Below are 27,166 nucleotides of genomic sequence, written 5' to 3' on the forward strand. Positions count from 1 at the left end.
TATCCACAATGTATAAAGATGGTTATCAATGCAGTAAAGGTAGATTCAATGATGTTACAGGAACATGGGAAGATGGAATGATCACAGCTACAACTCTTACTTGTAGTCAGCAGACATCCATTTTCCAAGTAATTGGCACAACATAAGGGGAAAACCTATAAACACTTATTTGAAATAATAGCAACATGTGTGATTGCTGGTGGCCAGAGCTCCCTGGATTGAGTTTGGCACACAAGAGAAACAGCAAATGGGAGTTTGGGGACAGTTCCAAAAGAAATATTACCCAAATCAGCCATATCTGCAGGAAGCAGCTATTAGTGAGGCAGACTGGAGGAAAGATACTTGATATTGTGAGCAGCCCTGCAACAGCCAATCCCTAGTGGATGCAGAAAATATAGGTTAAACTAATTTACTTATACACAAATGTTGTGTTATAGGGTGACTACCTGCTATAAGTGGTAAGAATTCACCCTATTCAGAGATGAAAAATAATATTTTTTAAAGAAAATAGCATATAAAAATACTACAAGAAAAAAGGAAGGATCGGGGGGAAAAAATGAAGAAACATCACCAAAAATAAATGTTACTACGTGGTTATAAATTTCCTTGAAAATAATAATGAAGTTATTGACTCTGTAAAAAAAATATGAAATGCTGAACTTTCATCAAAAGACAAGATAAGGCAGTGAAAAAGAGTGGCAGGGGGATATAATGAAAAAGAAACAGAAAAAGAACATTCTTTCTCCGTTGTGTCTCTAATATCAGAAAAGAAAAACATCTTTCAAATTAGTTATAAAACTAGCATAATATTAATAGCAAATTCTGCCCAGTATAGCACAAAAGGATTTCAAACATAGATATGTTTTACTTGTAAATACTAAGATTAAAGAATAATAAAAGGTTACACAATAGAACAACTTTTCAAAGACTAATTATCCCAAAATAAGTTCAGCTTTCAAGGATATGTTTCAATATTGAGATATGTAACATAACATATTAACATAATTCACCTTAATAATAAATTTGAACGGTTATGGTCATTGCCATTGGTAAAGTAAAGGCATTTGATAAACTTTGCAATCTACTTTGAGCAAAATACTTAGCATGATTAAAATATTACTATGTATTCGTATAAAGGATATTTCTCAACTCAAAAGCTATCAGCTAGGTTAATGAGAAAAGTCTAGGAATTTTTCCATTAAATTATTATTCTGGAAATAGGAGGTAATTCAGTTAGACAAGAGATAATGTAAGAGAGAAAGAAGTTGGAAAGAGGAGGAAAAGTTTTCATTAATTGCAAACAATATTAACATATACCTACCTGAACAACACAGGGAACCTACTAGAAAACTATAAACAATGAGATATTGAGTTAGTTGCCTTGGCAAAATGTGTGTGTGTGTAAATATGTAGAAAGCAATAGCCTTTATACTTACAAATAACAACCCAAAAGAAGATACCATTCACAATAGTAGGGAAAAAACAGCTAGGAATAAATTTAAGAAATGTCCTAGACCTCATGAAGAACAGTTAAAATGCTACTGAGGGACACACAAAAAGACGAGCACATGAAAATTTAGAATAAAGATAATTCTCCCTAAGCATACTCATAAATTTAATGCAATAAAAGTGGTAACGTGAAATTTGGACTGGGAGGGAGCTAGACAAGGAAGGGCTTCTAGTTCATACGGCAAACCAGGTAAATAGAACAACAAGTTTTAATTAATAAGCATTCTCCACGTTCTCCTTAGTTGTCTGAAAATACAAAAACTGCATAGGAAGCTTAACTCATACTCCTAAAATGGTTTATCTGCCTCCCCAGAAGGGTATAACTCCATCTCATTTTACAAGTACAGTATACTCTTTTTCCCTTAAGCCATCTCTCTATAAACTATCAGGATAGTTTGTTCAAAAGGTTTTGTTAGAAATAAATTCAGCCTTATAAAATGTGCCCATTAGAAATCCTTTTTTATGCCAAGAATGTTTCTAAAATATTTTATATAGCTTCTCATTGCTTTTCTGAGATAGCTATATTAGAGACCACCTCTTACTTCTGAGCATGCCAAGTACCTCAAAGTGCAGTTGCATTTTGTATCTAAAATGTGACAGAAGCCTTTTTATGGCACACCATATACCTTCAGATACACAAGGAAATATCTGAAGTTGCTCCTATGGGTTTTTTCCCCCTGCAATATTTAGCCTAGGTGACATAAAAATAACCATTTTAATTCAGCATGCTCAGAATTGATCTTCCAAAAAAAATATTAAAATGACTCTAAACTCATTCAAAAACTCAAAGATAAACAGAAACAGCTGCTAAATGTCTCACCAGCCAGTCTGAGATTCATTTCAATTACCCAACAAAAGGTACCTCAGGTGTAACAGAGCATTTTCAAGTTCAATTTTATGTCCATTAGATAGAAGCCTAGCGGCAAGTCTGAATTCCTCCCAGTTGTTACTTCCTTTATGCCTGATGACATTTTCCTAATTCCTTGTTAAATTTTATTTTAGCTTTTATAGATAGTTGTAAAGTGAGCAAAATATAATAATTTATACAGCATTCGGTACTTTTGTTAAGATTAATTTGACTTCCTATTGAAATCCTTTTCTAACATTGAGTTTTTTTCAAATTGTTACATTTTTCTAGTTGCCATTTTTCTCTAACAAGGGAAATGAAAGCTAATACAATTACTCTAATGCTTCTAGTGTGTAAATTTATATAAAGCAAGTCAGCCCCCAACTCAAAAGATGTTTGTATAGAAAGTTACCAAAAAACTCTGTATACAATTGTCAAGCCCTTCACCCATATCTCAATGACAATACTATAGAAAGCCTCCAGGTATATATACACATTATCTGTAGAGGTATACGGATTTGATTTTTGCATTATATATCAAGGTCAACAACCTACAATACACAAGGCTCTCATATGTTGACCCCATAATTTCCTTCTTCTCCCCAAATTGTGAGAGTGACAGTTGAGAATACAATCCCTGCCTCCCCCCACCCAACTCCCACATAATTCACAAACTTGCATGTATTCATAGGCCTGACCCCTCTCCGAGAGGTTAACGTGTGGATTTACAGCAGCCACTTCATATTGCCCCCAACATACCAGGAGAATGAAAGTAGTCCTGCAGGTAGACTATATCATATGGCCACTATTCTTCAGCACCTATTGTGTGCCCTTTAACGGTGCTGTGTATTACTTAACGTCCTGCTTACAACCTCCTTATGAAGGAGACACATTACTACAACTTTACAGAAGATGAAAATAAGACACAGAAAAAGGTAGTAACCTTCCCAAATCAAACTCTGATCCAAAGTGTTCTTTCCATCATGAAAGTATATCCACTTCTCCTCAAGATAAAAAATGACATGTAAATGCCATTATGGACCTTTGTTGCATTTATATCTCTACTTTGATGAAATTTCTTTGTATTTAATGTTGCTAAAACGAAATAATTGACTAGCCAGCTGTGTTGGCTCAGTAGTTGAGCGTTGACCTATGAACCAAGAGATCATGGTTCAATTCACATTCAGGGCACATGCCCAGGTTGCAGGCTCGCTCCCCAGTGTGGGGCATATAGGAGGCAGCCAATCGATGATTCTCTCTCATCATTGATGTTTCTGTCTCTCTCTCCCTCTCCCTTCCTCTCTGAAATCAATAAAATATTTTTTTAAAGAAATAATTGACTATCAACTGAAGCTTCGAAAACTCTTTGCTTCCTTAAAGTTTTTGTTGTAATGTGTATTCAAGCTGAGTAGCTTTGGTATAGAAAGTTATCAGCTTTGGACTGATGTTCTTATTTCCATGTGCACCTTTGGTGCTCCTACCTAGACACTCAAACCCTCACTGTTCAAAAATAGGGATTCTTTAGCTTACTGGAGGACAGAAACCCAATTGCCTAACATAGAGAAAAGGGGGGATTGACACTCATATAATCAAACTGTGAAGAACTCAAGGAAGTGAGTGAGCCTCTGGGAGGCCTAGAAACCGGTCTCAAATGCTACCAGGATCCTTTCTCTGCATATCTTCCCCTGCCTCTCTCTTTGTCAGCTTCATTCCCTCCTATGGACTTTCCTTCCACCCCTCAGCTAAAGCCACGGAAAGCTCTCAGGCTTTTATTTCCTGCTTTGCCACCAGAAAGGTAATTCCGATCTGATGAAACACAAGGAAAGACTTCAATTAGCCTGGCCTGAGTCAGGTTCCTGCCCCTGCCATTAGGAAGGTGGTATGATTGACAGCCCAACTCAAGAGCAAAGGAGAATCACATGTTTGAGTATTTTCCTAAAGGACAGAAGTTATGGTTCCATTATAGAAAGTCAATTTTTAAAACTTTTATTTATTTTTAGCAGATGGTGAATCCAGAAATTTAAGCAATTACACACAAAATGTGGAAACACATGGAAATAATAGTAAAAAGCAAACACTTTGCCTCTAATGCACCTTCTAAACTGTAAAATAATGAGTTAAATGTCCTCAACCATAATATTTTACCTAAAGAAGCACTATTAAAATGTTCAAATCCATAAGTGATTACATATATATATATTTCGTTTCCAGGCCCACTCTAATCACTGTTTTAAAATCACTATTTTTAAGACTGCTTGGCGTTGCTGCAAATACAAACACTGCATGTAAAAGTAGTGATCATCTGATCAAGGTCCACTCTGAAGCCCTGCTCTTCCCCACCCAGACCTCTCAAAGCTCATTAAATGCAAAATACTTTGGGCAGGATTTTTTTTTATATACTGACATAATAGAGCATTTCTCACTTTGAAAAAATCCTAAGCCGATGGCTCGAGAAACAAGAGCTTTTTCCCGAGACTAGAAACCACCATATCCTCAACGAAGATGGGGATGTATTGCCCAATTGCTGCTTGTATTATGTGCCGATCCACAAATAGAAAAGGGAGTCAGGAAAGGTCAAACTAAACTTTTATTTTTCTCTCCTGACCTCAAAGAATAATCTGAAAACCCAGGTTTGTGAGCAGAAAGCAAAGCCATGGTGTGTGGGTATAACTTCTCATGGTGACCCTTGTTAGATCAAGTCAGGCCAAAGGTGCAGCGGTATTACACGTGGCCGGGAAAAGCAGCGTATGCCAGGCATGGCCCTTTCCAATGTCTACAATCCAAAGGTTAGCAATTAATATTTTAATTTCCAGAGAGATGGTGACATGGTTGTTTATCTAGTCTTAAGAAGTTTTTCGAAGTAGGGTGATGAGAACTGAGTGCCAGATGAGAGGGTGTCTGGGCCGAAAGGACTTGGAGCTAAGACTTGAAGGAAGTGAGAGTTAGTCATGTGTCTGGAAGCAAATCCCAGATAGAAGGAACAAATGCCCGAAGGTGGGAGGGTGCCTGGCATGTTGGAGGAACAGAAAAGATCACAGAATAGCTTGAGCAGAGAGAGAAAGGGGTATAAAGTAGGAAATAAAATTAGAGAGACAGCAGGTTTTGGAAATGAATACAGCAGTAAATGTTTTTGAGACTTTATATAATCATTTCCATATAGTATATTACGTTTCGTCTCATACCTGATAAAAATGTCTTCTTAGTATCCTGGCAATAAATTTCCTATTGAAACTAATTTCATATTCTGTGTGACTGGTATAATTGTATGATTCCATTCAATTTAACATTCTCTATGTCTAAATTCCAGTCTGTGGCTGATATTGAAAGTGATTTTAAAAATAAGGCAAGCATTCAATTATTCAGTCAATTTGAACTACACTATAAAAAAAAATGCTCTGTGCTCAATCATGGGTAAGATAACATTGCTTTAAAATATTTACATTGTCAAAATAAGACACAGCATTTATAAATCTAAAACATTTCTCCAAGAATTGGATATTTAAGTATGACAATGCCATAGACTTTTTTTAGAATATCATCACATTACACTAACAGGAATTGTCTTTTTAAAATATGAACCACATCTTTTAGAATCTGTAGGATTTGATAAATGCCACAACAGTTATGCTTTTCAAGAGAACAATGTTCCCACAGTGTTACCCAAACACATCTCTCTGGTGTGTCAGGATATGAATGATTCTACTGAAATAGGCATTGTTATTGGAAGACTAAAGAAAGATAAAGATGTGCATGGTGATATCCTTGGTATAGAAACCAAAACAACTCTGCAGTTAGGAACAATTGATTTGGTGAGCTTATGGTGAAAAGCAAGTTGGCCCTGAGGTTGTAAGAAGCAACATTAAATTGGAAAGGCCATAGAGCCCTTACATAAGTGGGACTACAAGTATAATTGAAACAAGAGGTGATCATATTCAACCACTCAACAAGTATCTATTGACTATCTATTATGTGCTAAGCCCTTCACTAGTAGCTGGAGATATAATAATGAATAAAATAGTCATGGAAATTATAGCCTAGTGAAGGGAGACAAACACTAAGCAAATCATTACACTGATGACTTGTGTGATGATTACACACAAATAAATCGCTTAATTACGATTGTCATAAGTACTGTCTCCATTTGAATGAAAACTCCATGTGCTCAGAACTTTGAATTGGTCACAGATTATAGCTCCAGCCTGGTGAATACTAAGTGCCTAGCACATACTAAGCACTCACTGCACACTTGTTGACTCCATTGACTGTGGGAAAGTACATGATGAAAACAGAGTATAAAGCAAAAGTCCCAACAAAATCTAAGGCTCAGTTGTGATGGTTAAGCTGAAATCTGGAAAATAAATCGGAAAGAAGGGTAGAGGGAGAATTTCTTTAGAGAACAATTTATGGCAGCAAGCCCTGAGGAGAGAAATTTGGTGCTTCCCAAAGAATTAAAAATAGCCCAGTGGAGGGTGATGGAGAAATGCATAATGAAAGGCCAGATAATACAAGGCCCTGGAAACATTATGGAGGAGTTGTAACTTTACCCCAACAGCAATAGAAAACCACTGAAGGATTTTCAATGGAGGCATGATATACTCAGATTTATGCTTTTCAGTGATCATAGTGGCAGTATGGAGTAACAAATTGCAGGATTCCCTAGTTCTTTTAACACTGAATTTAGCATTTAAAAAATCTACCCATAAATTCCTGAATTTGACTTGGAAATAAAGAAAAATTTCTGATGGGAATAATTTAAGAATTAGGAGCAGGTTGTTGATCTAAGACATGAATTTTGATTCATTGGAGACTGTGATAGGCAGAATTCTGAGATGAACCTCTTCCTTGTTTAACTTTCAGGATTACGTTACATTACCGGGAAAAGGAGACTTGGCAAATGTAATTAGATTACTCATCAGCTCTCTTTAGGATAGAATGACGATCCTGGTGAACCTAACCTAAGCACACGAGCCCTTTAAAGGCAAAGAAGTTTCTCAGGCTGGTAACAAAAGAAGGCATAGAGATTTTAAGTGTAAATGAGGATTCTATACGAAGGAGGTTAACTGTTGCTAAGACAGAGGGTTCATGTCTGGCCAGCATGGCTCAGTGATTGTCAACCCATTACCTATGAGGTTTTGGTTCAATTCCCAGTCAGGGTTGTGGGCTCAATCCCCAGTGTGGGGTGTGCCGAAGGCAACTGATCAATGATTCTCTCTCATCATTGATGTTTCTATCTCTCTCTTTCTCTCCCTTTCTCTCTGAAATCAATAAAAATATGTTTTTTAAAAAAGACAGAGGGTTCTTGGGGCAAGGACCTAAAAATGGGGTCTCAGTCCAACACTGCAAGGAACTCAATTCTCCCAACAATCCAAATGAGCCCTGAAGCTAATTCTTCCCCAGAGTCTCCAGAGAAGAGCTCATCCCAGCTGCCACCTAGACTTCGGCCTTATGAGACTCTGGGCAGAGCCCTCAGCCAAGCCCTCATGGACTTCTAAGGCCTCTGGGCAGAGCCCTCAGCCAAGCCCTCATGGACTTCTGACTCACAGAACTGTGAGATCATAATTGGGTATTGTTTAAAACCATTAATTGTGTGGTGCTTTATCATACACCGAGGAATCTTTAAAAGCTGTATTTGAGTGACCCTCTGAAAAGAATTCATTAGAATTTCATTTCTGTGCATCTATTGGGTTATTTTGCCATATCTTAAAAAGGAAGGCAAAGCAATGATGATTTGTTTAACTTTCTGTTGTGGCAGTTCTCACCCTGGAGAATTCTCTCATAAGAAGTACTAAGTCCATTTCTTCCTATGACCAAAAAAAATAAAAGAAAGAAAGACTAAGACCAGAAAATGTAAGACCTTGCTCCTGGCCTTGGCCCTACATCGTGCTCTTATTTGTCACCATTCCCTATTCCTACAAGAGAGACTACCAACCCTCATCAACTAATGGAAGTAATACAGTCACCTTTTTCATGAAAAATAAATGCCTGTTCTAACCTGTTACTATCTCCAACTATAGACGAAGGCTTCTTTGCCTTGACACTTTCTTAACTTTGACCAATAAGAACTGACATTTTATTACACAAATGACTATCAACATTCTCTGCCCTCCCATTACCCACTCCTTTGGCTGTGGTCAAATTCTTTCAAATTTTACCTCTTTAAAATGCATAAATAATCAAAGAAAATAATCCCTCAAATGATTACATTCACTGTATATGATTTTCTTTTTTAAAAGATTATTAAAGCTTTATGCAGTGGCTATATCATAACCAATGAGGTTTATCTGAGGTGCAATTATTGCTAATTAAAAATTATTAGAGTGGACTCACTGCTGTAAACATTCCAAAATCTTGCTAACAAAGTTCTTCTATTGGCCCTGTCACAACTTGGCCCAGCTTGGGAGAGGAGCCTGCTCTGCTCCATCCAGGTTGTCAGGGTCCGAGGCCCCATGTATTTAGTGATGCCACCATCTAACCAGGACCCCTTCTCTGGATCTTCTGTAGTCTGTCAGGCTCAGAAGAAAACAGTAAATCCTGAAGAAGGTAGAAAAGGAAATCCACTCTTAATTATTTTGGCCCAGAGGCAATGCACCTCATTTCTGTTCGCATTCCACTGGCATGAAATAATCATACAGCCCCATCTCATACAGAGGAGCTGGATATTATAAACTAGCAGGGAGATGATTATAACCTATAACCCAAGAAGAAGTAAAAAGAGAAATTGGTGAGACCTAGAGCTGTATTTCCCACAATAAGATAGGATGAGATTGGTGGGTGATCCATAAGTTTTGATTATATGTGTTAGCAGTTCACCTTTATCATGGATTTGGAAATATGTAGTTCCAGTTACTATTGGTGCAAAACAAAGTACCCAAGAATTTAACAACATAAAATAACCATTTTATTAAGCTCATGCATTCTATGGGTCCCAAATTTAGAGAAGGCTCAAAGAGGTATAGCTCATTTCTGCTTCATGATATATGGGGCCTCAGTTGGGTGTAACTCAATAGCTACATATAGAATCATGCAGAGGAATTTTCACTTACATGTCTGGCAGTTGATGCTGGCTGGGCATTAAAACACTGAGGCTATTGACCCCAAGCACCTTCACATGACTTCTCATGTGGCCTAGACTTTCTCACAATGGGGAGGCCTCAAGATTTTTTTACATGGCATCTCAGTTATAAAAACAAGTGCCCCGGAGGATAGGTGGCAGCTACATTGCCTTTCATCACCTAGCCTCACTCACTTCATCTATACTCCCCTGGTCTAAAAGTCACAAGCCCACCCAAATTCAAGGAGAAGGAATGTAGACCCACACCTCCATGGGAGGGTACCAAGGTCACATTGTAGAGGAGCATGGGCAATGGGAGATTTTGTAATATCCAACTGCATTTTTCCACACTCTCCCACATATAGAATCATTGCATTTCAATGTTTGAGAGGACTTTGTACCTTGTAGAACACGGGTTAACAAACTATGGCCTACTGCCTGTTTTTGTAAACAAAGTTTTATTAAAATATGGCCACACCTTGTCCTTAGCAGAGTTGCCTGGTTGAAGGAGAAACCACATGACCTAAAAGCCTAAAGTAAAAGTATTTACTATCTGGACCACCACAAACAAAGTTTCCTGACTTTGTAGATAGAATATTGATTAAGCATGTGAACACTGGAGTGATACTACTAGTATTCAAATCTCCATTCTTGTAGTGGCCAGTTATGTGGCCTTGGGCAAGTTACTCGGCCAATAGACTGCCATTTTCCCACCTATGTAATTGGGGAAATAGTAAATTCTGTCATTGAGTTGTGAGCTTTAAATGAAAAAGGGCATAGTAAGGATTCATAAATGCTAACTCTTATTATTAGAATTACCTTAAAATGTTAACTAGATCAACTATCCATTCAAAGTTATATGCTTGTCCCCAAAGTGTCATCTACCACTGATTTCAACACATCTTTAATCATTCTGTCTATTAAAAAGTCCTTCCTTCCACGGAGTTGAAATTGACTTTTTATTGCTCTCTCCTATTAATCCTTTCTATCTCTTTGAGTTTCTATAGACCATCTCTTCCAAATATTAGGTCTTTAAATATTTGAAAAATATTTCTCTGAATTTTGTCTTAACAAGACTACACATCTCCAGTTCTTTCCATTATTTTTCCTAAAACACAGTTGCATCCTTTACCACTTTGGTAATTCTCTTTAAAAGAGAATATAAAGCATTTATTCAGAAATTAGCATAAGACTTTAGTCAGATAGATCAGGACTCTTACTCCCTAAACTCTTCATATCATGTTGGTGATGTGTGTTTTATGCTGCTTAGTCTTTTTCCACCCCATCCTTCTCTGGATGCATTGATTCTTTTAGAAATGGGACAGATTCTTATATTTACCCTTTTTATTAAACTTTAATCTCTCCAGCCTCTCGAGATTTTATGGATGTTGGTACTACAGTTTAGAATGTTAACTGCCCCAACCAGCTTTATATCATCCATACATACTTCTGATGTCTACCCCATCAAGTTAAAATTAATACCATGAGTAGTCCTAAACCCATTTAGAACAACTGAGTATTGTTGTTGTTGTTGTTGTTCTTTTAAATCCTCACCCGAAGATATGTTTTTTATTGATTTTTAGAGAGAGAAAAAAACATCAATGTGAAAGAGAAACATTGATAGGTTGCCTCCCACGTGCATTCCAAAGGGATCAAATCCACAACCTAGGTATGTACCCTGACTGTGAATTGAACCTGCAATCTTTTGGTGTACCATACAATGCTCCATACAACTGAGCCACTTGGCCAGGGCCTTAATATTGTCTTAATAATTGAATTCCCTTTCCCTTGGACTTCCATTCACTCTAATCACTATTTGTTCACCAGTCTTAGATGGGGTGTCATTCCTCTTAATGAGAAAAGTAGGAAGTGAATATAAGCTAAGACATAAACATTTATCTTTCTTCCTTTCAATATTATACTTTAAAACAATCTATGTACCTGTTTTAGTCAGGGTTCTCCAGAGAAACAGAGCCAACAAGATATGCATATATAAAAGGAGAGATTTATTTTAATGAATCAGCTCACACCATTGGGGAAGCTTGGTAAGTCCAAAATCTGTAAGGTAGGCTAGCAGTTTGAAGACCCAGGGAAGAGCTATTATTCAAGTCCAAAGGCAGATAGCTGATAGAATTCTTCTTGCTTTGGGGAGGTCAGTCTTTGTTCTATTAAGGCCTTCAACTGATTAGGTAAAATCCATCTCCATTATGAAGGGTAATCTGCTTTATTCAAAGTCTACCAATTTAAATGTTAATCTCATTCAAAAAACACCATTATAAAAATGTATAGAATAATATTTGACCAAATATTTAGGCACTGTAGTGCAGCCAAGTTGACTTATAAAACTAACCATAATAGTATCTAATTCCTTTTAATTTTTTTCTTATATTTGAAATAGCTAAAAATCTAGCCCATATGATGTCTGCATTTTTGTTTTAATAGTAAGTAGTTCTTTTATAGTAAACTAGAGACCTGGTGCACGAAATTTGTGCATGGGTCGGGGGGGTCTCCTCAGCCCAGCCTGCACCCTCTCCAATCTGGGACCCCTCGGGGATTGGGCCTAAACTGGCAGTCGGACATCCCTCTCATAATCCTGGACCACTGGCTCCTAATCGCTCACCTGCCTGCCTGCCTGATTGCCGCTCACTGCCTCTGTGTGCCAGCCTGATTGTCCCTAACTGCCCCCCCTGCTGGCCTGATTGCCCCTAACTGCCCCCCGCTGCCAGCCAGGTTGCCCCCAACTGCCCCCCCACAAGCCTGGTCACCCCCAACTGCACCCCACCCCTCTGGCCTGGTTGCCCCTGACTCCCCCCCCTCCCCGCCAGCATGGTCACCTCTTACTGCCCCCACCAACCACCAGCCTGATCGCCCCTCATGGCTCCCCTGCCGGCCTGGTTTCCCCACGCAGTCTGCTTGTTCAGTCATTTGGTCACCCCTCACTATTCCTGCTGCCAGCCTCGTTGCCCCACCCAGCCTGCTTGTTCAGTCATTTGGTTGTCCATCACTAACCCCCCTGTCAGCCTGGTCATAGGCAGCCATTTATGAGGGTGTGGGGGTTAATTTGCATATTATCTCTTATATAGGATAGTCCTTTGTCCTTTTATAGTAAGTAGTCTATTATATATAAAATCATGATTAAGTATGTGTCTAATTTGTCCTTTTGTAGTAAATAGTCTGTTATATATAAAACCGTTATTAAGTGTGTGTCTAAGTGAGTAGTCATGATAAAATATAACCAATTAATTTTTGTTACTATATATAAGTACAGCATTTTAACATATAACTCAGGCATAATATTTCCTTTTTCCATATCACTAGCCAATTAATTTCTTTACCTAAGAAAAAAATCAAGGGTGGGGAAAATTAGCATGCAGATGTAACTTCAAGCATAGATATGTGTTCCTTAATTCATTAATTTATTTTAAAAATTCCATTTTTTATATTTTAAATTGACATTTAAAATTTAATGTTACTTCTTCAAATGATTTCACAAGGCTTTCAAAACAAATATCTATATAACTAAGATGTGTAAGCATTAAATTTCAGTTCAATGTAATATCTATATAATAAAAGCATAAGTGACCATTAGGGCAGAACAACCAGAATGACTGGTCGCTATGATGCGCACTGACCACCGGGGGGCAGACGCTCAATGCAGTAGCTGCCCCCAGGTGGTCAGCGTGCTCCCACAGGGGGAGCATCGCTCAGCCAGAAGCCGGGCTCACAGCTGGCAAGCACAGCAGTGGTGGTGGGAACCTCTCCCGCTTCTGCAGCAACACTAAGGAGCAGCGAGGTGAGTGGTAAGAAGCAGCAAGCAGGAGGGCAGTAAGGAGCAAGGGCTCCTGGACTGCGAGAGGGATGTCCACCTGCCAGCTTAGGCCTGATCCCCGCATAAGGCAGTTGGACATCCCCTGAGGGTCCTAGACTATGAGAGGGTGCAGGCTGGGCTGAAGGCTCCCTCCCCCCAGTGCACGATTTTGTGCACTGGGCCTCTAGTTTATAATAAAATTCTAGAATAAAAATAATGCCATGATGTCTATGGAAATTAGATCTTACTAAACTAGTATTTTGGCTCTATACTTTTATGAATCTGGGTTTTCGAAAATGTGGTTTTCTTTCTTGGTTAGCTATTTATTATAAAAAGAAATTACTCATTTTGAGACTTTAAGAGATTTTAATACATTTTTGAGACTTGCTTTTTTGTATGGAATTTTCTGGGTTTCTTTTTTTCATACTTTGAAATTACCTCTCTTTAGGTTTGGATGTGTGGAGGAGAAATGTTCGATGTTCCATGTTCTAGAGTTGGTCATATCTACAGGAAGTACGTCCCTTATAAAGTTCCATCTGGGACCAGCCTGGCAAGAGTGAGTACTTGGGGATCTGAATAAGCTGGGCTTGACATAAGTTCTGTCGGCAGAAGAAGCAACCTTACCCATGGTATAATTTAAGACACAATCTAGCAGAAGCACTAACCAAAATAAAACCTCCACCACTCGCCATTCCACTGGGCAGTCTTTAGTATCTAGAGAGTTTCTGTCTTTCTCAGGGCTTTCTTGCCCGATTCCTTAAAGAAGTGTTAGCTATTATGCTAATTCTCGTTATTAATCATTTCAAGGCATTTTCACAAACAGGCTATTTAATATTCATCATTACCCTCTGAGGTTGGCATTCTTATCTCTATTTTGTAGATGAGAAAACTGAGGCTTGGCAAAACGGCTTGTTCATGCTCACATGAAGGATAAATAGCACAGGAGGAGCTGAAGCTCAGGTCTTTGGAAGGAAGGTCCAGTACTTTCCTCCCAAGGGGAGCATAGCAGGAGACATCATAAGTCAGCTGGAGGAAGGGGTAAATAGGAGACGGGAGGGGTGGGTGCCCAAACTCTGCCTTCTCATTTGTAACTAGGATCAGCTCTGCCTAAAATTCTACCCCAACCTCAAAACTCCAAAATTGACCAAACCCAAGTGGGGGTTTTTTTTAGGGAAAAAAATCCTTTTCCTTAGATCAAATGCAAGGATGATTTTGTCTTTGGCCTTATAGAATGCTTTCATACATGTTTGGGAGGACGTAGTCACAATGCCTTTTGGAAACAATCCTGACAATTTCTGCTTTTCGTGTTACATTCTTCATAGCTGAGTTAATTTTATTCACCACAATTTGCACCTGCTACTGCTCAAATGTCAAATCTACAAAAAGGGTGTTTTACCACACCCCTTTGCACAATGCTGCCCTGGGAATCAAATCCTGAATTATTCATTTTGGTTCCTTTATTAGTTAGGCTGCAATATATCACTTTTTGGGTCTTTCATAGAAAGCTCAATAAGCTCACATAACAAGTTTTTTAAAAAATATAAACTAGTTCGTCAGGATTTATTAGACTATCAACCACACAAAGGCAGTTTTCCTCTGTGGTATTTGCTACAGTAGTCCCCGCTTCTCCACAGTGTCGCTTGCCAAGGATTCAGTTACTGATGGTCAACTACAGTTCAAAAATATTAAATGGAAAATTTCAAAAATGAACAATTCATAAGTTTTAAATTGTGCATCATTCTGAGCACCATGACGAAATCTTGTGTGGTCCAGCTTGTCCCCACTGTATGTATATACTAACCCCACCCTCACTGGCACGAAACCCCCACGACCCTCACTACCTCATCCTGATATCAGATCTACTGGCCTGGTATCAAAGTGCTTGTGTTCAAGTAGCCTTCAGTTTACTTAATAATGCTCCAAAGTGCAATTTGGGTGTGCCAAAGAAAAGCCATAAAGTATATGTCTGTATAGCAAAAAAGATAGTAAGCATAAGGTTCGGTGCCATCCCTGGGTTTGGGCATCCACTGGGGCTTTTGGAAGTATCCCCCATGAATAAAGGGGACTATACTCCCAGCACCTAGAACAAGGCTTGGAAGACTTTCAACAAATATTTGTTGACAGAATTAATTAATCAGGAAAAACTGCAACAAGGAAATACTTACTAAAACTTAAACATTTTAATTAAGTATAATAAAATTTATATTTATAGTGAGTGTTTTGGGGGAAGTAGGATGTTTCCTTATCCCCTTTCTGAGGTTATTTGTCAACAGTGTCCATTTTTCTTTAGCCAAATCCATAATCACTTTTACAGACGTTTGAGTTAGTAATAATGAAATTATATTACATACTCCTTGAAGGGACAAAGTCATATTATTCTTCCCCTCGAAAGATTAATCACATATTAACAACACACACCATTAAGTAGCTATAGAAATATATCATTTAAAGAAAAGCAACCAATCACAAAATTATAAAGTGATCAAAGAAAATGAAAAACAATTCTGATATTTTATGGGAGAATCTCAACTACCAGCTACCCACTACATTATTACTAAATCATCAAAAATGATGAGAGACTTTCAAGATACTTCAAATGCAGAGCCACGTCGACTCAATACTTAGTTCATCTTTCCAGCCTCATTAAAAAGTGAAGGCAACGATGGATACTTGGCTCCAAAGGCTTGCATCTTGGGAAAGGAAATAAGATTTAATTTAGACAGAAGACTTATACGTATGAATCTGAAACTTCATTCAGGAAAACAACAAGAACTCACAAAAAGGTAAATGATTTAACAGCTTTGAGCACATACCACAAGTCAGCCAGGCAACTATCATAAATCAGAGCAGTTAAAAATCCCCCCCACAGAATGATCTTCTGCCACATATCCCTTTCACTCACTCGTACGTTCTCCAGCTCGTGCCCGCACGGAGTCATTCATTTGCAAGATAGATCATGTGTGCTTGGTTTACAGTCCAAAGTAGAATAAAACTGGGGGGAAAGTTGTGCTGATCCAAAGAGTTTATTTTCAAATTACAAAGATGTTCATATATTTTCAAGAAAGAAATTAAGTACTTTTTCAAGGACTGTTGAATATACAGAAGCTAGGGCCGGTGCATAAAACTTCCAGCAAAAAGTGAGTGTTCAAGAGATAAGGAAGGCCACTTCATAATACTAAAGGGATCAATACAACAAGAAGATATAACCCTGGTAAACATATATGCACCCAATGCAGGAGCACCCAAATTCATAAAAAAACTCCTGGAAGATATCAAAGGAGAGATCGACAACAATACAATCATAGTAGGGGACTTTAATACACCACTGACAGCACTGGATAAGTCCTCTAGACAAATAATCAGCAAAGATACAGCAATCCTAAATGACTCACTAGATCAGATGGACTTAATAGACATCTTCAGAACACTTCACCCGAAAGCCAGGGAATATACATTCTACTCAAATGCTCATAGGACATATTCAAAAATAGACCATATATTGGGTCACAAGCAAAGTATCCCCAAATTCAAGAAAATTGAAATCATAAAAAGCGTCTTCGCAGACCACGATGGCATAATATTAGAAATAAACTACAATAAAAACAACCCAAAATACTCAAACACCTGGAAGCTGAATAGCATGCTATTAAATATTGATTGGGTTACCAATGAAATCAAAGAAGAAATTCAAAACATCCTGGAAACTAATGACAATGAAAACACAACAATCCAAAACCTATGGGACACAATGAAAGCAGTCCTGAGAGGGAAGTTTATAGCTCTACAGGCCTATCTCAACAAACAAGAAAAAATGGTAGTAAATCATCTAACTCTACAACTCAAAGAATTAGAAAGAGAGCAACAAGAAAACCCCAGAGTGAGCAGAAGGAAGGAGATAATAAAGATTAGAGCAGAAATAAATGACATAGAGACCAAAAAAACAATACAGAAAATCAGTGAAACCAAGAGCTGGTTCTTTGAAAGGATAAACAAGATTGACAAACCTCTAGCCAGACTCACCAAGAAGCAAAGAGAGAGGACCCAAATAAACAAAATCAGAAACGATAGAGGCGAAATAACAACAGACCCCACAGAAATACAAATGATTGTTAAAAAATACTATGGACAGCTCTACTCCAACAAACTAGACAACCTGGAGGAAATGGACAAATTCCTAGAAAAATACAACATTCCAAAACTCAATCAGGAAGAATCTAAAAATCTCAACAGGCCAATAACTATGGAAGAAATTGAAGCAGTCATCAAAAAGCTTCCAGCAAACAAAAGCCCAGGACCAGACGGCTTCACAGGGGAGTTTTACCAAACATTCAAGGAAGAACTAAAACCTATCCTCCTCAGACTACTACAAAAAATTCAAGAGGAAGGAACACTTCCAAGCTCATTCTATGAAGCCAGCATCACCCTAATACCAAAACCAGGTAAAGACAACACAATGAAAGAGAATTACAGGCCAATATCCCTCATGAACATAGATGCCAAAATCCTCAACAAAATCTTAGCAAATCGGATCCAGCAGTACATCAGAAAGATCATTCACCATGACCAAGTAGGATTTATCCCAGGGATGCAAGGATGGTACAATATCCGCAAATCAATAAACGTGATACATCACATAAACAAATTGAAAGAAAAAAACCACATGGTCATATCAATTGATGCAGAAAAAGCATTTGACAAAATTCAACACCCATTTTTGATAAAAGCTCTCAGCAAGGTGGGAGTAGAAGGATCATACCTCAACATAATAAAAGCCATATATGACAGGCCCACAGCCAACATCATACTCAATGGACAAAAACTAACACCATTTCCCCTAAGAACAGGAACAAGACAGGGATGCCCCCTCTCACCACTCCTGTTCAACATAGTACTGGAAGTGTTAGCCATTGCAATTCGGCAAGAAGAAGAAATAAAAGGCATCCAAATTGGAAAAGAGGAAGTAAAACTGTCCTTATTTGCAGACGACATGATATTATACATACAAAACCCTAGAGACTCCATCAAAAAGCTACTGGACTTAATACATGAATTTGGCAATGTAGCAGGATACAAAATTAACCCCAAGAAATCCGAGGCATTTCTATACACCAATAGTGAACTTTCAGAAAGAGAGATTATAAAAACAATCCCGTTTACCATCGCACCAAAAAAATTAAGCTACCTAGGAATAAACTTAACTAAAGAGGTAAAAGACCTCTACTCAGAAAACTACAGGACGTTGAAAAAAGATATAGAGGAAGACATAAACAGATGGAAGAACATACCGTGTTCATGGATTGGTAGAATCAACATCATTAAAATGTCCATACTACCCAAAGCAATCTATAAATTCAACGCACTTCCCATTAAAATACCAACGGCATACTTCAGAGATCTAGAACGAACTCTCCAAAAATTCATCTGGAATAAAAAAAGACCCCGAATAGCTGCAGCAATCCTGAAAAAGACCAAAGTAGGTGGGATCTCAATACCAGATATCAAGTTGTATTACAAAGCCACTGTTCTCAAAACTGCCTGGTACTGGCACAAGAATAGGCATATAGATCAATGGAATAGAATAGAGAGCCCAGAAATCGGCCCGAACCAATATGCTCAATTAATATTTGACAAAGGAGGCAAGAACATACAATGGAGCCAAGATAGTCTCTTCAATAAATGGTGCTGGGAAAATTGGACAGATATATGCAAGAAAATGAAACTAGACCACCAACTTACACCATACACAAAAATAAACTCAAAATGGATAAAGGACTTAAATGTACGACAGGAAACCATAAAAATTCTAGAAGAATCCAAAGGCAACAAAATCTCAGACATATGCCGAAGCAATTTCTTCACTGATACAGCTCCTAGGGCACTTGAAACGAAAGAGAAAATGAACAAATGGGACTACATCAAAATAAAAAGCTTCTGCACAGCAAAAGAAACCATCAACAAAACAACGAGAAAACCCACTGTGTGGGAAAACATATTTGCCAATGTCATATCTGATAAGGGCCTAATCTCCAAAATTTATAGGGAACTCATACAACTTAACAAAAGGAAGATAAACAATCCAATCAAAAAATGGGCAAAGGACCTAAATAGACACCTTTCAAAAGAGGACATTCAGAAAGCCAAGAGACATATGAAAACATGCTCAAAGTCACTACTCATCCGAGAGATGCAAATCAAAACAACAATGAGGTACCATCTCACACCTATCAGACTGGCTATCATCAACAAATCAACAAACGACAAGTGCTGGAGAGGATGTGGAGAAAAAGGAACACTTGTGCACTGCTGGTGGGAATGCAGACTGGTGCAGCCACTATGGAAGACAGTATGGAGTTTCCTTAAAAAACTGAAAATGGAACTCCCATTTGACCCTGTGATCCCACTTCTAGGAATATATCCCAATAAACCAGAAACACCAATCAGAAAGGATATATGCACCACTATGTTCATAGCAGCACAATTCACCATAGCTAAGATCTGGAAACAGCCTAAGTGCCCATCAGTAGATGAATGGATTAGAAAACTGTGGTACATCTACACGATGGAATACTATGCTGCTCTAAAAAGGAAGGAACTCTTACCATTTGCAACATCATGGATGGAACTGGAGAGCATTATGCTAAGTGAAATAAGCCAGTCAATGAAGGAAAAATACCACATGATCTCACTCATTCATGGATAATAGAGACCATTATAAACTTTTGAACAATAACAGATACAGAGGCAGAGTTGCCTCAAACAGATTGTCAAACTGCAGCAGGAAGGCCGGGGAGGGTTGCGGGGCAGGAGGTAGGGGGGTAAGAGATCAACTAAAGGACTTGTATGCATGCATAGAAGCATAACCAGTGGACATAAGACATTGGGGGATAGGGGAGGCTAGGGGACTGTCTAGGGCGGGGGGATAAAATGGACACATATGTAATACCCTTTGTAATACTTTAAGCAATAATAAAAAAAAATTAAAAAAAAAAAAGTGAGTGTTCATTCAAATGAAAAAAAGACCATAATTCTGAATTTTAGTCTTTTCCACTTAAATTTTACTTGAGAACTTGACTCTTTTTTTTTTTTCTAAATGGCTAGAGCAATTAGAAAGTCATAAATATTGAAACTGAGCTGTCACTCTAAGGAGCATTTTATGATTTTTTAAATAAAAAAGTACATGAAAATGAAAAACAATTCTGATATTTTATGGGAAAATCTCAACTACTGGCTACTACACCCTACAGTATTACTAAATCATCAAAAATGATGAGAGACTTTCAAGATACTTCGAAAACAGAGCCATGCAACTCAATACTTAGTTCATCTTTCCAGCCTCATTAGGAAGTCGAGGCAAAGATGGAGATTTGATTCCAAAGGCTTGGTTTTTTTACTTTACAAAGCTTGTTTAATTCTTCAAAACTGTGTACCTTTCATCTATGTACCTATGCATATTGAGGATTCCAGCAGAATTCCAAAACATGCAAACAAACACACATACACACACATACACATGTGAAAAGCTGACAATCCTCTAAACAACATACTAGTGTGTATTATAGAAATAAATTCTAATAACTAGTTGTTCAGTGCCTTCTATTTACCTAGCATTACAGTCTGGTTGGAAGAGAGAAGATAGTCACACATGAAACCATTAGAAGTCAATACAAAACAACAAATAATTTTCAAATGTATTATAAAGATATGGACAGATTGAGCAAAGAGGACGGGGAAGGGTACCATTGCTGTTGAATTGAAAGAGGACCTTCAACAATACCTCATTTAAATGAATAAGGTTCTTATTAGAGTGGTTCCCAGCTCATGACCAGTGACCAGAGCCAGTTCCTGGCCCACTTTTTACCCAGCCTCAGTGAACTGGGAAAAATAAGAAACACAAAGCTAAGTCTATTCAATTTAATAATATATTTTATGCTATAATAATAGGCTTTTTTTCTGTTTTGTGATAGAAAGTAGATAGTAGATTTTTACTAATGTCCTATCTGGTAAAAATGAAAAGTAGCATCATTATGTCAATTCCCACAAAACACAAAAGTCTGAGACACAGTAGGTGACTTACCATTTAGCTTCATCTTGGAACCATAGGCTTTGCTCATCATGAATAAAACTGTGTGTTTTACTGAGTCGTCTGGGGGTCCCATGTCAGTACTGCTCACAGTCATGGTATGTTATCATCAAGAACAGCCATTCCCTGAGGGAAGCAGGGTTGTAGGGAGACTAAAAAGTCCCCAGGATTGTGGTGACAATCATCTCTTCTTTGGGATGGACTGACTGTCCTTCATCACAGACAAGTGAAGACAAGGGAGCAGCTACTCAGTAAAATGCACACTGAGCCTTTTGCTAAGTGACACTTGCAAAACAGAGGTGGCTGGTGGGTGGAAGACTCTTCAAAGAGACCCTTTATCTTTCAGGATGTGACATGAGCCAAATATAATGCCAATCACTGACACCTCACAGACTCCCCTGTGAACCCTATTGTATGGGGACGATTGAAGCCATTAGACGGGAGACAGGTGGCTCTATCAGCAGGGACATGGCAGAGGTGCAGAGCAGTCATCCCAATGCTAGCCATACCAGCTAATTGTAGTACAACATCAGTCCCCATGGGAGCAGCTTGGCCCATGGAGTTTTTCCAGGAGGCCCCGTGGCAGCAGAGGGCAGCCCTATAGACTGTGAGTGGGGCAGTGCTGGAAGCTCACACAGCTCTCCCCTGGCTCCAAGGGGAGGGAGGACAGCATAGGAGACAAAGCTGGAGCCAACTCTCACCCTAAGTGTGTAAGGGACCCCAGAGAATGCAAATCAGGGGACTCTGTCCTCCTGTGTCTTGCCACTGGCACAAAATGCCGTATCAATAAGACTTTCTTGTCTAAAATTTCATATTGCATTTTATGGAAACCATTATTCAAGTTTCAGGATAAGAACTATAAAACCAAAGAAGTCAAACTCCACAAGAATTCAATTGTACAGAATGGCCTATGGTACTTGTAAATGTAGACAATAGCGTGCTGAAGGGGGCGGGGGCAGAAATGGAGTAGAGGGAGTCAATAGGGGGAATGGGAGATATCTGTAATACTTTGAACAATAAAGATTAAAAATGAAGAAAAAATAAAGAAAGTGTAGCTCACTTTATAAAGGATAGAGGTTAAATGTTAAGTATGTAGAGTTAGAATTGTGAACTGAAGCCTGGCTGTCCAAGGCTTAACCCTCCTGCCATGTTGTTCCTTAGAAGGAGGCGTGGAGTAAGCAGGAGCAGCTGGGGCAGCGTTGGTTTCAGGAAGGAAGGAGCAGGCTCGGAGAGAGACCATGGGCTGTGTTTGGGAGCTCTGGAGTTAAACTGGACTGTGCATTGGAGACCCATTCTAGAGGACCCTGTATGCAGACCAAGGTGTACAGCTTTTTCTAATAGACTGTAGTGAGGTACTCATGGTTTTTGAACAGGAGGTGCCAGGATAAAAAAAAGAGGGGGTAAAATGGAAAGATCAACCAGCAATTAAATACTAAAAAGTAGAAAAACTAAATAAAGTAGTATTTTGAATGCCAGAAGCATTTGTAAAGAAAATTTCCTAAAAGGTATTTATTGACTTATCCCATTGTGCCAGGAGAAAGACGGCAAAAGTGACTATGAGGTTTTCATTGTAGTGTCTGAGGAAACAGTATCAGGACAAATATAGGGATGTGAGGAAGGGGGAAGGAGAAGATGCTGAGAATGGTTTTAGATAAGGTAGGTTACAAGTGACAGCTTTATATGGGTTCAGGGAGGACCAGATCTGGGAGACACAAACAGACTTCCTATGTAGAATTCTGAGAGCCTACAAAAGCCAGATTTTGCCAGATGTTCTTTACCAATAAAATTTTATTTCTGAAGAAAATATTTATGCCAGGCGCTGTGCTAGGCCCTGGATAAGTGATAAACAAGATAAACACAAGCCTTAATTTCTTATAACTAATGGCTCCGACTAAGGTAGAGTCCAGAAATCTATATATAACAATCTGAACATTGTGAGCTTGAGAAAAGGATTAAACAGAAATAATCAAACTCACTATGGAATTAGAACTGTACTTTATATAGCTTACTTAGTTATAAACTATTTTATATAGATTATAATGTTATCATTGGGATTATGCTTTAACAGAAGCAGAAGTATATCTCACAGATAACACACAGCATTATTTAATATGTATAGTGATATATGTTCTATTTAACAGATTATATTTAATGATCCTATACTGTGATCTATATACAAGTTACAAATAGTTACAAATGGTTTTGGCTTTACACATTTATTTAGGGTTTCTTAGCAGGATGACTTGGGTATACTTCATGGGCAACAAGGTTAAGTCTGAGGTCTGAGGAAGAATGGTTGTTTTGCCTCTGTCAGCTGTGAAATTACTTCTCAACATATTTCCCAAAGTGCCTTTCTTCATGGTATATCCCTGGTGGCATCTAGCCCTGTTGACTCCATGGATCATCTCAGACTCTTGAAATTGGTAGGAATGGAAGGGGATATAGAGAGGAGAAGGAATGGAAGAGGAGGAAGAAGTGGAGGAGGGGTATTTCAATGTCAAAGCCAGCCCATCCCAAATTGATTAATGAGTGTTTCCTCATTGCTCCCTATGGAGTCAGCTAGCCCTGCCTCGTGTAGCTGAAATAGAAGAACACAATATCTGGCTTATGGAGCTCTTCCTTGTTTGTGTCAGAAAAATATAGCAGTTAAGGAAAAGCATTAACAAGACCAAAATGACTAGTTTGACATCAGAAAATAAAATCACCAACAAGGCTATAAAATGTGGTGATGAATAGAAAATCTACATCCTACCAATTGACCTTTCTCCCTTGATGATTGTAAATCAGTTTCCTCTCATAAAACTGCCCAGCGAATAAAAGCTGTAGTTTAACAACCTTAGCCATCAACAGCAGCCAGCACTTCTTTTGACTGCTCTCAAATGCTTTATTCAAAGCTATCATAGGGTTCAGATGCTTTATTTGAAACTATCATTGAGTTCAGGGGCACAGTGGCCCATCACAAGCTTTCTCCCCAAAAGCAGGAAATGATGAATTCTTCCCCAAAGACTCAGCCTGCATAAATGGCTAAGCCTTCGGAAGCAATTCCTCTAAAAACAATCACTATTTCTAATTCTTCCTTACAATATAAGAAAAAGGATATGGGGGATGAAAAATCTTTTCTCTATTCTTGAAGGTTCTTTCGCCTAGTCCAGTGGTCGGCAAACCGCAGCTCTTTGGCCCCTTGAGTGTGGCTCTTCCACAAAATACCACGTGCGGGCGTGCACTTACAGTGCGATTGAAACTTCATGGCCCATGTGCAGAAGTCGGTTTTCGGCCTGGACGAGTCTATTTTGAAGAAGTGGCATTAGGAGAAGTAGGGGATGTCTGTCGGTCGGGCAACGGGAGATGCAGCACAGGGGAGGCGCCAAATATCAACAGTACTTAAACTATATAGGTAGGTTAATAACAATGTACCTACCTATATAGTTTAAGTTTAAAAAATTTGACTCTCAAAAGAAATTTCAATTGTTGTACTGTTGATATTTGGCTCTGTTGACTAATGAGTTTGCCGACCACTGGCCTAGTCTAATAATTAAATCTATATGACACAGGCTAACAGGAGAAAACCAAGTTTAATTATATATGTACGTATGAAACCCCACATGCATGAGAGATTCCATGTCAGACCGGGAAAATGAGGTATATATGACATTCCTAGCTGAAGATGAGATAAGGCACGTTGGGGGCTTCAGCGGGAAGGAAGGTCATTTTCAGGATGAAAAGAAAAGCAGGTGTTCAGTAATTTGAAGTTTGCCCTGCCCGCTAGATTGGTCATAGAAGGTTATTTCTGGTGATCGCTCTTATTATAGGCGAGGCCTCTGATTTAAACTCTTCAAGGAAGATATAAAAGTTTCTCAGGAGTTAGAGTCTCAATTGCCTTCAACTCAAAAGTAATTCACATGCCAAAGTAGCACATCTTGGGGAGGCCTGTTCTGAATCCCTTCGAGAGAAATAAGGCGGCCCAATACTTGTGGCAAGAATGAAAGATGATTCACATGCTGCAATCATGTGGTGATTTCTCTCCCCTCTTGGCCACATTTTTAAATATAACATCTTATCTTCGGATGAAGCTTTTCATTTAAGAAATTCAAGCATCTTCCGTAAATGATATTTTGTCATTCTTCATGAGAGACTTCCTAAAAATCAATAATGTTTATAATGTGACAATAATAATTTAATAAATCATTAAAATATGATGAGTTCATTGCATGTTATGAAGATCAAGTTTATCTCTAACCTCAACAAAGGCTCAGGCTGGGGAAATTCTTCAATAGATGTGCATCAGGGAATGTCACTCACTACCCCAGGACCTTCCCCACACGAGAGATGAGTTTTGGTTCTCAACACTGGCAGAGCACTCGTAACTCACCCTTTAATGATGTCCCTGTTTTGACCACTGGGCATTTTATGCGTTTGAACACTGGGCATTTTATGCGTTTGACCACTGGGCATTTTATGCGTTTGAACACTGGGCATTTTATGTTTGTTTTGCATTGGAGGAAAATAAAGCAGAGTAAAACTGTTCTCTCTGCCAAGGACCAGAGAGAAGAGATATAAAAACATGAAACACAAATTCATTTCCCATTGTTTGACCATCATTTGCTCCCTTAATTTCTCAGTGGTATCAGGATTTTTTAAAATATGTAGCCGTAAATCCTTTCATCTGTTTGCTTAAAAAATAATAACAGAATCACATAGTGTATTTAAAGTTGTTGAACATTATGCAGGTAAAGCATAGGATCTTCAACCCAAACTTAGACACTGAAAACGAAAGTGGAACAATGCGTCACTGGCAGGTACAGTCTCTTGGAAGCGCCATAAAAAAATTTTTTTTCAAAAAAAGTGAGGTTAAGACAACATTACTTTAAAACTCAGCAATTTCCCACAAAACTTCTCAAAACTAATTTTAGTTTGGTCTCCTTTTATTTATTTGCTTTTTTTCCTTAAAAAACTCCCTTAGATGCTATCTTTTCCCCAGCCCTTTGCTCAATTTAATTGTTTTAAATAATCCTCAGTGCTGTCTCAAGTTTCAGCTCAGCTATGACTTATGAATCAATTATGTGATGCTTTCTAGTGTGCAAAGAAAGCTTGAAGGCCAGCCAGGCAAGTCCCTCGCTGTGGGGACAGTATTTAGCACTTCTCTGTCTACCGAGTGAGGACCAACATTTCACAGATTTTGTTAAGCCTATTGGAAGATTTTAAATATTAACATAATATTTAAATGGTGATCCTACACGATAATTCGCTGCCATTTGCTTTGCCATTCTTAATGAAATTAAAATGGGATATATTTTTTCTTTTCTATGGTACCTTCTCCAGTCTGCTTTTAGTTACTTTTTCCCTATCAGAGCACCTTGGCACTTTATGCTGTATTCAGCATTCATATACTTTCTTTTCCAAAGCACTTGAGCAACAAACTACATGATGAGCCCTATTTGTGGGTGAGGGGGAGTTATATGGCTTTTTTTAAATCATTATTCCCATTAGAAGTGAACATTTTCCTGCACTCAGGATGCCACTGGAAAAGGAGAAAGCTTACTTAGATGAAATGGGTCCCTGCTGCTACAATATTAAGCTGCTGGAACTTAAGCAAATTAAAATATTTTAGCATCCCAGAGTCTCTCTAACCAAAAGTGCAACTCTTGCAAGACCAAGCAGCGCTGGTGGCCTTATCACCCCATCTTCCAGGCCCCCCAGTTGGATGATGAAGCACAGAAGCACCGGAGGAGGCACTCATTGCCAAGAATTCCCGGGAGATGCGTAAATGCAGCGGCACTGTGCTTGAGGCCTCCTCCGCTATTTCATTTCCATTCTGATCGCCCTTGATTCCAATGGTTTACTGGTTCCTCACAAGAATTCCATTTCCCGCTG

General features: G+C 38.5%; 1 protein-coding gene and 1 non-coding gene across 2 annotated transcripts in view; both read left to right on the plus strand.

The window, feature by feature from the left end:
* The window catches only part of GALNTL6 (polypeptide N-acetylgalactosaminyltransferase like 6), a 955,099-nt gene that overhangs the window by 858,345 nt on the left and 69,588 nt on the right, over positions 1–27,166 (plus strand). Inside the window, exon 9 of the mRNA XM_036315018.1 lies at positions 13,664–13,771. Within this exon, the coding sequence (XP_036170911.1) occupies positions 13,664–13,771 (108 nt within the window). The remainder of the gene's footprint in view (positions 1–13,663; positions 13,772–27,166) is intronic.
* Positions 8,598–8,736, plus strand: LOC118659551. Its single transcript, XR_004968636.1, has one exon. It is a non-coding gene; the product is annotated as a U4 spliceosomal RNA (small nuclear RNA).

The sequence above is a fragment of the Myotis myotis genome, unplaced genomic scaffold (genome assembly GCF_014108235.1).
Source record: "Myotis myotis isolate mMyoMyo1 unplaced genomic scaffold, mMyoMyo1.p scaffold_m19_p_6, whole genome shotgun sequence".
NCBI classification, from domain to species: domain Eukaryota; kingdom Metazoa; phylum Chordata; class Mammalia; order Chiroptera; family Vespertilionidae; genus Myotis; species Myotis myotis.